Source organism: Saccostrea echinata, unplaced genomic scaffold (genome assembly GCF_033153115.1).
Source record: "Saccostrea echinata isolate AGI-Se365-2 ecotype Australia unplaced genomic scaffold, CSIRO_AGI_Sech_v1 ptg000012l, whole genome shotgun sequence".
Lineage (NCBI taxonomy): Eukaryota > Metazoa > Mollusca > Bivalvia > Ostreida > Ostreidae > Saccostrea > Saccostrea echinata.
In genome coordinates, this window is record NW_026889761.1 from 13,343,796 (window position 1) to 13,357,258 (window position 13,463).

Below are 13,463 nucleotides of genomic sequence, written 5' to 3' on the forward strand. Positions count from 1 at the left end.
AAAAGGTTCCCGATCATGTACATAAATAATGTCTCCCCTTGAATACTGTGGATCCATTTTATACTGCATGTTATATCTAAAGCTGACACTCGCAAGGCTTTCCCTGAAAAGAAAAAGAAACGTAACTCTAAATCGATTTTTAATTCAAAAATAGTTTATTAGAAGACAGAAGGTAATCATGTATAAACTATAATCTGATCTGATCATTATTTTGGTGTGGAGTTTTTCCGGGAGGTTTCATACCTAATGTGCAAATTATGAAATTGATGTATTGAGCGTTTAACACAAATTAAATTTCACAATCAGTTCACAATGGGAGTTATAATTCTTTTAAAACTGATTTATCTGTCATTAAAAGAAATTTTCCTTTAGAAGTAGTTGTTGGTGTACAAAGCAAAGCTAAATTGCTTGTTTTCTGAGTTTATTTGCTTTGATTTTGATTTTTGTATTATCTGAATTACCAAAATTCCAACAAATAATACAGTTGACATTGCAGATCTACCTTTTTCATTTCACATATATATCTGTTCGGCTGATTGCAGTTTCCTAAATGCCAGTGGTAGTGATATGCTTGAAAAAACATGCCACACAGGTATTCCCCCGAGGCCGGACTCACAGGCTCACCCCCGTACCAATCGTACTTTGTACATGCCTGCTGTGTCAGCCCCCACCCATACGTCTCCTGGCCAGGGTGAAGTAGTTCGTTCAGACCATGCCATGCCCCTCTATCGACTGAAAGACCATGAGTGATAAATATTTATTTTTGAGTCATGAAATCAATTCAAGTGGAAGCTAAAACACCATTAAGGTCTTTAAAAATCAGTTCCAAACAAATCTACAAAATTGAAGACATAAAATCCTTGGGCAATTTTATCATCTCTGATTTCATATGATATAATGTTAGCTTATATATATAGGATCTCCCATGATTTGTAGTTGGATATGATTTTTATCCAACGAGTTGTGTGTTTTTTATCCCCGAGCCTTGGCGAGGGGATAAAAACACACAACGAGTTGGATAAAAGTCATATCCAACTACAAATCATGGGAGATTCTTTTTATCCCATGTTTAATACTTCACAACCAATGTATTACACTTTTTTATATAGGACTCCACTTTATTTTACTTCATCGCGCTAACGCAAAAACCATTGTGACGTCACAACTGTGGATTATGAAAAAATTATCCAATGAGTCATATCCACGGGATAAAGGGGTAAACATGGGATAAATTTTAATTATATTATAATTCTGAGTGATTTATGAATTAAATTTTCTCTACTGTAAGTATTATCATCTGACTTATAAATACTATGATAGAGTTTAGGAATATACCTCCCATAGCTATCAGCAGTTCACGAAGGAAGGAATTCTCATCAGCACTTTCAATACAAGCTAAATGGGATTTCATACTAGCACATTGTATCTGGAAAAGGACAATTGACCGTTTTACCAAATGTTCAACGTCAGCTATGTATATATGTGATGAACAGAACAAGAAATGATATGAGTCTTTCTATAAAAAAAGGAAAATATTACATATACAAAAATGCAATGTAAAACTTACAGCTGCGTTGACCCAGGGTTTTTCGTCACTACTTAACATATAGCAACTGTTTTCGTAACTAAACCACCCGTATGGGCATGCATCAGGACCTCGGTGGGGATCGGCATGCCCAAACATCTCATATTCCCTCTTTTTTGGAGACACACCCATTGATGCTGCTGAGGCATACCCTGGACCAGTAGGGGTGTCTGGATTTTGATGCTGTGGTTCGGAGATTGCAGGACCATTTGTTAATAAGGAGTCTGTTAAATGAATGAATTTTGAAGATAACAAACAGTATTCATCCGCAAAAAGCCAATGGAACAATACAAATTGTATAAACAGAACAAACACGAACCTTTAAAAACATCAGAGATCGCCACTAAGTGCCATGGAGGAGTAAGCATCCCTGTCGACCGGTCAGACCCACTATGTTCCCATTGTTATGATCGGGTAAACGGATAAATCATTATGAATGGCATAACAATTTGTATGAAAGATGTTAATCAACATTCCATCTAACGACAGACTGTATTTGTAAACACGTTCATCGTATCAACCATAGAATTTGCAATATGCTGACTGTTGACAATACTGCAACATTAACGTATTTGTCAGTAGTCAGCTTTGTTTTAGAAATTTGTTCATACAAAGAAGATGCTCTTGTGTATCGAATAAACTGGGATACATAAACCCCGTATGCAGGTAAAAATGGTATATTGCTAAAAAGGGAAGTTGACAACAGAAAAGTGTAAGCCATCATGTATATCATGAAGTTAAGATGAGTTCTCCGTTTGCCATCTGTGTGTTTGTCTAGTATAATATCTAAATATGAAGTGACGCTCAACAATTTTTAGAACATAGAGCATTTTCATCAATAGTCAATATATTTCTAACGTTGCCTTCTTGCATTTTTATTTTAATAATGTACTACTTTTAAAAAGTCTTATCATTATTAGTATATATTTTCTGATACTTTCACTTGAAGCATATCAAGTGTAATTATGATGTGCCGATATATCCGATATATATCAATATACACCCCTGGATCGGGGCCTCTGCTGGTGGACTGTTAGTCCCCGAGGGCCTCTACAGCCCAGTAGGTAAGTACTTCGGTACTAGCTTGAAAATACGGATATATATATATATTTAATTGCTGTGGTAGAATTTAGAAATTTATTTCAAAATCAAGGATTATCTCTCTCATGCATAGCTGTGATCCTTTGACGTTTTTGGCTCCAGTCTTTGCTCCCCCCTTCCTTTTCAGCTCTTCGAAGTTTTTTTTATTTAAATATTTCGGATTTCCAACGTTTCGGCATGAGCGTCACTGAAGAGACATAATTTGTCGATACGCGCATCTGGTGCAAGACCGTAAAACATGGGGGAGGGGGGGGGGGGAGGGTGCCCGGCCTCCAACTTTTTTCTGAGTATAGAATTTTGCTATAGTAAATTTTCCTTTAGATCCTGGTTGTCCCCCCTCCCTCAATTTTTGATGTTGTAAGATTGAGCACTGCATGACAAATTCCAGGATTTGGACGGTAAATTAACTTTTTTTATGCTTCTCAGATAATTTTTGGAATTCCTCCCACCCACTTTTGGTCAGTTTTGAAACTGTTGCTACGGGCCACTGGTGCATCAAAATTGGTACCGTATAAAATTTTCATCTACTAGTATACATTTCGACGGGAAATGATGTCTTAAACACTGGGAAAGGAAAACAAGTTATAACTTGTAATCTGCATTTTTTTGAAAATATTTTTGTGACAAAAGTTCGTAAATGGAAATGGCGTCGTCATGCAGTCCCATTTTTTTTATTACACATTTAATACCGGACTATATAATAAAACCTATGGTCTCTTTAAGTTGGTGAATATGGCTGTATATTCACGAGAAGAATATCGATATTGAATTTTGTGTTAACAATTTAAAGAGTCCATAATTGTATATTATTTATCAAATTAAAAAATGAATATTAATATTCAGTAGAAATTGTTTAATCTGATACCTTTACATTTCGTTGCACTGTGAATTCTGACCACGATTTCCACTTCCTATTTTCCATGTACTTTAAATTGTGCAATACCAAAGTCTGTCTATTCCGACACAAGTCATCTGCCCAGCGCATGTCAGATTAGATTACTTTCATTGTAAGTTTTGTTATTGCCAAGTTCTTCTATTCAATGTTTTTTCTTTCACAAAGGGCAAGGAAACCATGCTATTGTAACCGAAAAGTGTACTGATATTTGACCAATTTAAATCGACAAGGGATGTTATAAATCAAAAAAAGTCAAGCGACTTTGTATTATTCTTATTCTTTTGTGTCCAATGATATATATGTTAATCAAAAATGCCTGTCATTCAATTTTCATTGTTTTAGCTAAAAAATAAATCGTCGAAATGTCCACTGGGAAACCAGAGTATCTTATACTCTGTTTTATGGCTTGTGTTAGAGGGAATGAAAACATCTGACATTTGAGACGTATGATCCAGTGCTTTACGTAATAAAACTTAATAAATTACTTTATAAATGCCTTTTGGGAAACGTTGAAATGACTTAAAGATCAATAATGATATTTTATTGCATAGTTTCTCTTTAATCAAAAACTTAATTGTTAAAAATCTTGAAATAATGAATTTACTGCTAGCTACAAGTAAATTATTAATGTGTTCACATCATTTTTAAGTGATGGTTCAAAACTAATCTCTCCATCCGTTTTCAATAAATTGGAAGTAATAAATGAATTAGAAAGACTATATAACAATGTGTTATGGTTCCAGCTGACAAAGCCTGAAACAATGTAATCCTTTTGTAGGACTAATTATTACAACCACTTTTTAGAAGAACTAGGCTTGAATTCCGTCTCTAATAATCCAGCTTATTCTCACAGAATGAAATTTTTCAAAACCAAGTCTTTTCAAAACAAAACTTCTAATTTTATTTTACCAAAATTAAATATCAAAAGGTACGTTTCTTTTTACGTTTTATACAGCTACAATTAATGCATTCCTTGCTAATTAAAAGCTAGGCTTTTTGACACAATAGACAACTGCTCTATTGATAAAAATGGAACTCATATCTAGTGATTGGTCGTTTACAGAGTTACTTTGTTAAAAATCACTCTGCATCAACACAAGGACTCTGAAGATGATATTAAGAACAGATGATTATAAACCAAAAATTGGATGCCTAAATTGATAAATATTTTTTGACAATTTTGATTGTAAATGATGAAAATATGTAATTTCTAAAATACTAAGAAATTGTAGACGTTCTATGATGTTCAAATTTCTACCTTTTTGCCATCACCTTTATAAATCTATACAACTTTTTTTTTCACTTTGAAGGACATTATTGTGAAACCTAGAATGAAAATGGTGTTAGAATTTTTCATTTTACTTATATAAACATAGTTTTGTCGTTATTTTCATGATTTTTAGGGAAAAAAGCTTGTTTGTATTATATTGTGTCACGATGCTGGAGTTCCTCATTGACAATATCTATGTAGTATCTGAAGGTCAGGTCTACCAACAATCTGTTGGAATTCTAATGGATTCTAATTGTAACCCTTTGTTATCCAACCTGTTTTTATATTCTTATGAAGCAAAATTGTATTCAAAGTTCAACTTCCAAAGTTTATGTAGTATATATTCCTATGTCATCTGCATATGGTGTTCATGTCTTCTAACTGAAAGGCATCACCAGAATACGAACAATTTTAAGACTTGGACAAGCTACCGAAAAATAATTTGATGATAGACCTTTAAATAACCTCGTTTAACGTAAGTATATTGTAAATTCTATGCTTGATATGATGAGTTGTTTGCAAATACAATCTATCATTGGGTCATCTTTTGACTTACATGTTTCATACCAATTGTTAGACCATTGTTTTAACCTTTATTTTGACTACGAATTACTCCGTCTGATCAATACAAAGGGTTCACTGCGATATGGGCTGTCGACAAGAGATGCTTTCTATCCAAGGCACTTGTTCACACCTCTGGTGTATCCAGGGGTCCGAGGTTTTGCTCTGTTCATGATTTGTATTGCTTACTGGAACTATGAAATCGATTACTTTCCGTTATCTTCACTATTTTCATCTTTGATAGATTTTGTAATTTAAAGAAAAGACTCGTGTATTTGGAGCTAATTAATTGGAATATTTATCAATTACTATAAGTCTAGGAAACCTAATTGTCAACGACGGTAAAAAGAGATTTATTTTCATTTGAAACCAAGCAAGTTCTGAATGCCTAAATAACTAAAACTACAATTGAAGATATTTTTATATTGGTATTATATACACACTTAATTACATCATTTCTCTTTCGTAAAAAAGAGAGCAAAATTTTCAAATAATGAATTTACCACTAGGGTATCCAGCCAGAGTTTAAAATAAGGATCTATTTTCAATATTTACTTTAAAAAAAAGGCATTAAAATGTTTATCTTTTAATATAATTCTACAAAATGATGTAATCAACAACGGAAAATTTGAAACCAAAGAAATTATGAAGTTCTTAATCAAGAAAAGATTTTTTTGCTGTTGTGCTTACATACACGCGTACTGCTTCTTGCTTATTTATTACCATTTCGGTACATATTACAAATACATACGTAATCCAGTTCCTCCTAAAACTCCCGCTGAATAGTCTGCACCAACAGTCGCATCCACTGTAACATCAAATGATTAGAATTTGTCATACGACAATGACTTGGGTAAAATATAAAATTTGTAATTTTGAATATCATATGCATTTTTTTAAAATTTTCTATATCTGTTCTTACCCATTATATATTTTATAATTTTAATGTATATATAGGTATAATATTTCAAGAAAACGAATATTTTTTCCTGCCGAAGATATATGAGGGTGATGTTCAGTGAAATTGTAAATTTCCTCATTTTCATTTGTTTGATTAAAATTTGAATATTTCTATGTACGAAGTGAACAAACCGTAAGCTTTCTATAAAAACGAAATGTAATATATAAGAACAGCAAATCCTTAAATAAATATTAGTTGTATTTCATTAATAAGTTTTAAAAGAACAATAAAGGGCTTTCTATACACTAACTCAATATGTTTTTGGAACATTGAGAAAATTATTTTATACAAAGGTATAAATAATGAATAAAATATTTTTCTGTAAATATTTTATTATCAAGAGTAAATTCAAATTTAAAGAACTTCGTTAAATTTTGAAACGTCTTACCTACTACTGCTACCGACACCAGGTACAAAATTTGAAGACAAATCATGTTGGACGCTAGAAATTAATATAATCGAACCAACTTTTACTTTTATACGGATTCGTCACCCTTCTGAATTTATCATTGCAGAACAATGATGCTACAGATGGTGCAGCAATTTAAATTTCTATTTTTCTCTTCGATTTTATGATAATTAAGTATGTAAGGAGCTTTTCATTGCAGGTTAATGATATAAAAATTTCCAGTCCAACCAGGTAAAAATAAGCAAATAATGCATTTGAAGTCCCAAGAGAAACATAAATGCCAATAAAATAAAATGAGTAATTTCTGCAGTTCCTCTGAGATTTTACAAAAGGTGTTCAATACTTTTTGTCCCTTGTTGTTTCCATAAATTAGATCTTCTGAATGCTGATTTGATCATTAATTGATATTTCATCAAACTGTAATTACAAGTATATCACTTACCTTACAAAATGTACATCATTAACCTCCAGGAAGAGTCTCCTTAAAGTATATATGTCATAAAGGGGAAGTCATATCTATCTGATACCGTTTGTTTTTTATATTCTAAAAAGACCAAATTTTACTGAATTTCATAATGAGAATCAATTATTTGCTTGATAGAGACGTACAGTTTGAAAGATTGTCAGATGGGTAAATATGTACCTTTATAAAGCGTGAGACTAAAAACGAGGAAGTGTTCATTAAAGCTCTCAGAATTAGATAGAGTACAGAAGCACTCAATTTGATTAAAATCGGGTCTTTGATACGCTCGGAAGTTTTGAAGTCGTGGAACGGCGACTGTCAGAATTTCAGAGCATATCAAAGACTTCATTATAACCAAAGCACTATCATTTTCAGTATTACATGTAAAACAAAAAATTGATGGAAAATCAAAGTAATGCAGTATGTCATGAAATCATTATAAACAAGTCTTTTGCAGAGCTAATGCAGGCATTTAGAATTACATTAGTGAAGAAAAGAGGCTTGTTTTTATCTTAATATGACTACTTTTCGCTTTAATTCAAACCTACTGAACCACAATTTAATGCAGACATATAATACATTTACTAGCAAAATATTCGCACTCTTTTAAAATTGCTTTTAAAAATAAGAACAAATTTGAAATTTTGAAATTTTGTTTAGCTAAAATTATTGTTTTATTAACTCTATAACTAATTGAACATATGGAAAAGTGATGCACTCAACAATCCAGTAGAGAATCGTGAGCAGGGCAAAATACACAGACCCCTGGAAACACCAGAGGTGTGAAAGGTACCTATGGGGAATAAGTATTCCTTGTTAAGCGGTCCCACACACACGATAAGTTCTCTGTATTGATCAGGTGAATGGAGTAATCCACAGTCAAATTAATATAAAAACAGGTGCCCTAACAATTGATGGGGACATGTCAGTTAAAATACGATCCAACAATAGCTAGTATTTATATACAAAGTCACAATAACGACCATAGAATTTGACTTTAAAGAGATCGTTGAAAACCTTGTAACATCAATTTGATTGTCAGTAGTCTGCCTTGATTTAAAAATTGCTCTTGAGTAACGAATCAGTTTGGGAGACATAAACACCATAAGCGGTTGAGTGTGGAATATTACTACATAATTATGGTAGACTGATGATTAAGAAAGTCATCTCGTTTGTCATATAATGTATTGTTAGTTGGGCAAATATGAAAAAGAATTTGGCAGATTCTGCAGTGTCTTTCATTGCACCCCCTTATTAGCAGACCTATTTTTGTATTCTTATGAAGCAGAATTTATTCAAAAACTTCTACATGAGAAGAAGAAAACACTTGCTGTGGCATTCAACTCGACATTTCGATATATCGACGACGTATTATCAATTAACAATAGTTACATTCATTCATATGTCGATATATCCCAGAGAGCTTGAAATAAAAGATACCACAGATTCTGACACATCTGTTTCATATTTAGATAATTTACTAGAAAAAAACGTTAATGGTTACCTAACAACAAAGCTTTATGATAAACGTGATGACTTCAACTTTTCAATCGTCAACTTCTCTTACTTATGTAGCAATATACCCTTATCACCAGCATATGGGGTTAATGTCTCTCAGTTGATTCGATACGCAAGAGCATGCTCTACGTATGATCAATTTCTAAAACGAGGCAAGCTATGGACAAACAAGTTGAAGAAACAAGTATATCAACAGTCTCGTTTGAAGTCATCTTTTTGCAAGGTTTTTGGTCGATACAATGACCTTGTCAGCACATACAACCTATCACTGAGTCAAATGCTGACTAACGTTTTTCATACTAATTGTTAGGCCATTATTTATACACTAAATTGTCTACGGATTTTCGAGTTTTTGTTTCCCGATCATGACAAGGAGTACACGGTGGGTGTGACCCGTCGGCAGGAGATGCTCACTCCTCCATGGCACCTGATTCCATCTCTAAATTTTGAGGTCCGTGTTTGCTTTGCTCCAAATTTTTATCGTTTCATTGGACTTTCGAGATTGAATACTGTTCGTTATCTTCATATTTCATTCGAGTTCACCTGTTCTCTGGGATATATCGAGTTGCCATTTAAATGAAAACCTATATTATAAATTGAATTAAATTTCGATATATCGAGATTTTGAATTGAACGCCACAGCAGGAGTATTATTCTTCTCATATGCACACTTTTCTAGAAATACATGAATTATACTCAAATGAGAATTTAATGTTTACTTCAATTAATTTTACAAAATATGGGGAAGAATTTAATACTGGCATCTGCATGGTTTGCCCTAAAAGCAACAAAAAGAATAAATATATAAATAACAAAATAATTCCAATTTTTTTTTTCGGTTTTTGTTTTGTTTTTGCTTTTTTTGTTGTTTTTTTTTTTTGTTTTTTGTTTTTTTTTTTTCATTCATGATTAACATAAAAAAAACAACATTATTTTGACCGTCAAATGAAAAAAAATAAAGTATTTGAATAAACAGACAAGTGCATGAATTTTGCCGTAATTAAACTTGTGTGTGTGTCTCTTAAAATGTACACAAATGCATTTACAATACAGATAAATCTATATAAGGTTAAGTTATGGATAAAAGAAAAATTTCAGCAATACCAGTTTCATTTCGCAGACATAGTAATTCCTCTGCGCACAGCTATCAACATGCCAGTGATACTGATAAGTTTCCCAGAATGCACCACAATTCCAGTCACCTTTGGCATGATAAATTGGTTCCTGTCCATACCAGTCAAACTTATGGCATCTCTTCTTGCTAAATCCCCAGATCCATCGGTGTTTGTTTGGAAACAGACAATCGTTCAGACCAAACCAAGCCCCACCAGTAACTGTAAAATAGAACTGTAAAACATGTCTAATCCGACGTGCACTGGGAGACAAATTTTGTGTCAGAATAGACAGGGAGTCAGATTACACAGTGTGAATAAACATTGGAATGAAAATCAAGGACGGAATTCACAGTGAAACGGATTGCAAAGGTATCGGATAAGACAGTTTTCATGGTATCAAACGAGAGATACCAAATTAGCACGGATATTTTACTGCTTCAGACTGGAGTTGAATTTTCATATCTTCTATCTTTTTATGCAAAACTGGAGAGACATGCAGAATTCAGACATACCTCTGTATTCGGCCAAATAGCGCCGAATAAAGGAGTTTTCGTGAGCTGCATCCACGATAACGAGATACCCTCCCTGACTAGCACATTTCATCTACGGAAAGAGGAATATTTTTCTATACCTCGTCATTTTACATATAATATTAAAGGAAAACATGCTATGATATTAAAAAACTGTTACAAATCGGCTTCAGACCTATTAAATAATGAATTTATCTGAAAGGCAATTAATTTACATGTACTGCGAAGTTGTACCATACTGTAAGTTGTACACTTAAATAACCTGAGTTCAAAGAGCATTGTTTCTTTTGTGTTCAAAATCAGAATTAGTTGACTCTAAACATAATTCTGACTAAAAATATTACCTCGGCTTGCCACCATGAGAGCTTGTCTCGACTGAAGTAATAACAGCTTCCATGATAAGGACTCCAACCATAAGGACATCCCCCAGCGAGCACCTTGGCTGCGGCGTAACCAAAACTGCTGTATCGTGGGGCAGCTCCGTATCCAGCGTGATGGCCACCGCCTCCGCCAAATCCCCCAATTTCATAGGATGGAGTGGGAACTGTAGAAATACAAGTATATAAAAGAGAATTACCATTTATATCATTTGAACAATTACAATGTACATGATTTTTTTTTAAATATTGATCATAGAATAAAAATCATATTCGGTGTAAAAATAGACTGTTTTTGGGATTGGTATAAAGAGGCGCATGTTTTAAAAGAATATTGTTTTGAAATTAAACAAAGGTCTCAATTGATCTAAAGCACTTTCGCACATTTTATTGTTAATTTTCAACCAGTTTTAACAGTGTAAAGATACATAGAAAACATGATTAGTAACCATAATGTAAACACAAAGCACCAATATGAGCCAAAGCTAACTTTAGTAAATTATTCTTCGGTTTGTTAATCATAGATATGGTAATTTTAAAGTATACTTATGGGTCATGATAACTTCATGACAGTTTTTATGTAAGAGTTGATGAACTAACTAGAAAAACAGATATCTAGAAAATATTCTGCAAAAAAGCCGATTGTATTGTCTTTTCGCGGTTTGTGAAAGACATTTATTAAGTTCAAAGCAAAATGTAAATAAATACATAATGTAGTGAAAGTTGCAAAAATAATCATTTAAGAGGAAAAATACATTATAACTCCCTCTTCAAAATGCCAAATTCCCGTATTCTATATCCTAGCTATCGGACAATTCTTTAGATATAGACTCAAATGACTATTGCCAGAACTAGGTAAGAAAGCTTAACTGATCAACATGTAAAGCGTAATTGTATATGGTCATTAATTATTTGTTTTAACTCGGATTTTGTCTAATTGTAAGTTATTACATATACGTTCTTGTTTTATGCACCTTTGATATAAATATTTTACAATTGTAGTGTTTCATTAGGGTAGAGATGGCACATTGAAAGTCATCAGAATAAAATGCATGTATGAAGGAACTATTTGAATCATGTCTTCTCTTAAACAGGAATTGTTGGCATACAGTACATAATATTCTACTTGCATGGTAGCTATTCAGTTAAGCACGTACGTTTTGGTCTGGGTATACATTTGCCACCTTGGTAGATCAGCGGAGATTTACATCCACATTTTCCCTTCAAACATCGGAGATTTCCACCACACACTCGTCCCTTGTATCCGATATAGCCAGTACATTTACCACCGTTTCCTAAAACTAATTGTTATTCTTATCAATTCACATACAACTGCTTGCAACTGCAGAAATACTCAACATTCTTTCTTAGTTAAGTCAATTAAGTTCTCTTTCGATTAATATTTTTAAAAAATGATATTTTAAATTTGCGAAAAAAATAATTACTGTCATCTCAATACAGAGAAATAAAATTAAGGAAACAATTGGCTTCAACATTGCCATTGTGCAAAAAAGATATTTACATTTGTGACAAATTTTTCCATTCCAGAAATATCCGGGGGAACAGACACACCTCTTTTTACACCGCAGGGTGGATCCACACACGTGACCTTTGTAGGCAGCCAAAGCACAAACCTTTCCATATGACAGATCTAATAATTCCCATAATGCAAAAGTAAGTATGACAAAAAGAAATGCAATGTATAATCACCCTCAATAAAAAAAAAAACTTACCGGCACAACATACATGTATATGACAATACAATAAAAAAATCTATTTTCTCTACTTATATGCTATATTTGGTCCTAAAATTAAGAAATTTGATTCGAATACAGCAACAGTAATTATCTAGAAGAAAACTGTTTTGAAATAATACTGAAGAATTAAACGAAGTAAACTTCTAATGAGAACATACGCGCTACACAGGCTTCTCCATTCCAGAACTGAGTGTTTTTACACGAAGGGGGTCCTTCATTGAAGCCTTAAAATAAATCCATATTGCAAATATATTGTAGCATATTGTTAAAACCTGGCAGTTTTGATCAAACTTGTCTGAAATATTTATTAAATATTGATAAAAATATGCAATGAATATAAAATCTGATGCGAGAATATTAACTTTCAAAATTTATAAATTTCAGTTTCAGTTACATTTGTCAGAAGATAATTTTACCTCCCTCATAGCCAAAGTCGTACTGAGCACCTATGGAGTAAAAAAAAAATGTTACAAACATTTTATGCTGGTAAAAATAATTAGTTATAAAATTCATTGACAGCTTTGGTTGAAAATATTACATGGTGCGTATATCCACTATACACATTGCCAACATGCATTAAAGAACAAAAATAATGAAATGTTATTTTGTTAATTAGGTTCTGTTGGTGCGCATTGTTGTCATGGACAACATTCGAATTGCAGCTCTGGATTAACACTTACGGCTTAGTCCCACAGCCACAAGACCTATGAACAGAACAATGTTCATCGTATAATATTCTGATATTTTCTAAGGCTGTACGATGAATATATATGAACATGTCAACACACTTCATTTCATAAATCTACATGTAATTTATGTTTTAAAATGCTGACACCTTCAGTCGATTGTAATTCTTTATTATATTTGCACATGTTTCTTTACTTGTGTTTCGACAAGTGAAGCCGATAAGGCCCGCGAAAT

General features: G+C 32.8%; 2 protein-coding genes across 2 annotated transcripts; both read right to left on the bottom strand.

The window, feature by feature from the left end:
• Positions 1-76: 76 nt before the first annotated feature.
• On the bottom strand, positions 77-6,338 carry LOC133185023 (perlucin-like protein). The gene is made up of 6 exons (XM_061320087.1): positions 6,335-6,338; positions 6,164-6,220; positions 1,568-1,809; positions 1,336-1,426; positions 503-732; positions 77-103 (listed from the first exon to the last, which is right to left on the bottom strand). The coding sequence occupies exons 1-6, from the start codon at positions 6,336-6,338 to the stop codon at positions 77-79; spliced, it is 651 nt and encodes a 216-aa protein (XP_061176071.1).
• Positions 6,339-9,514: 3,176 nt separating this feature from the next.
• Positions 9,515-13,268, bottom strand: LOC133185024 (neurocan core protein-like). Its single transcript, XM_061320088.1, has 9 exons — positions 13,223-13,268; positions 12,959-12,988; positions 12,701-12,766; positions 12,308-12,436; positions 11,943-12,086; positions 10,753-10,952; positions 10,391-10,481; positions 9,868-10,097; positions 9,515-9,541 (listed from the first exon to the last, which is right to left on the bottom strand). The coding sequence occupies exons 1-9, from the start codon at positions 13,266-13,268 to the stop codon at positions 9,515-9,517; spliced, it is 963 nt and encodes a 320-aa protein (XP_061176072.1).
• Positions 13,269-13,463: the final 195 nt, after the last annotated feature.

Bases quoted from the DNA above. Each gene is read 5' to 3' on its own strand.
- LOC133185023 (XM_061320087.1), bottom strand. The intron at 1,810-6,163 runs GTATGTATTTGT...TTCATTTAACAG, and splicing joins TTTAGGAGGAACTGGATTAC to ACTCCTTATTAACAAATGGT. The intron at 104-502 runs GTAGATCTGCAA...TTTTCTTTTCAG, and splicing joins ATATATGTGAAATGAAAAAG to GGAAAGCCTTGCGAGTGTCA.
- LOC133185024 (XM_061320088.1), bottom strand. From the start codon at position 13,268: ATGAACATTGTTCTGTTCATAGGTCTTGTGGCTGTGGGACTAAGCC. The intron at 10,098-10,390 runs GTATGTCTGAAT...TCTATTTTACAG, and splicing joins CTATTTGGCCGAATACAGAG to TTACTGGTGGGGCTTGGTTT. The intron at 9,542-9,867 runs GTATTGCTGAAA...TGTTGCTTTTAG, and splicing joins ATGTCTGCGAAATGAAACTG to GGCAAACCATGCAGATGCCA.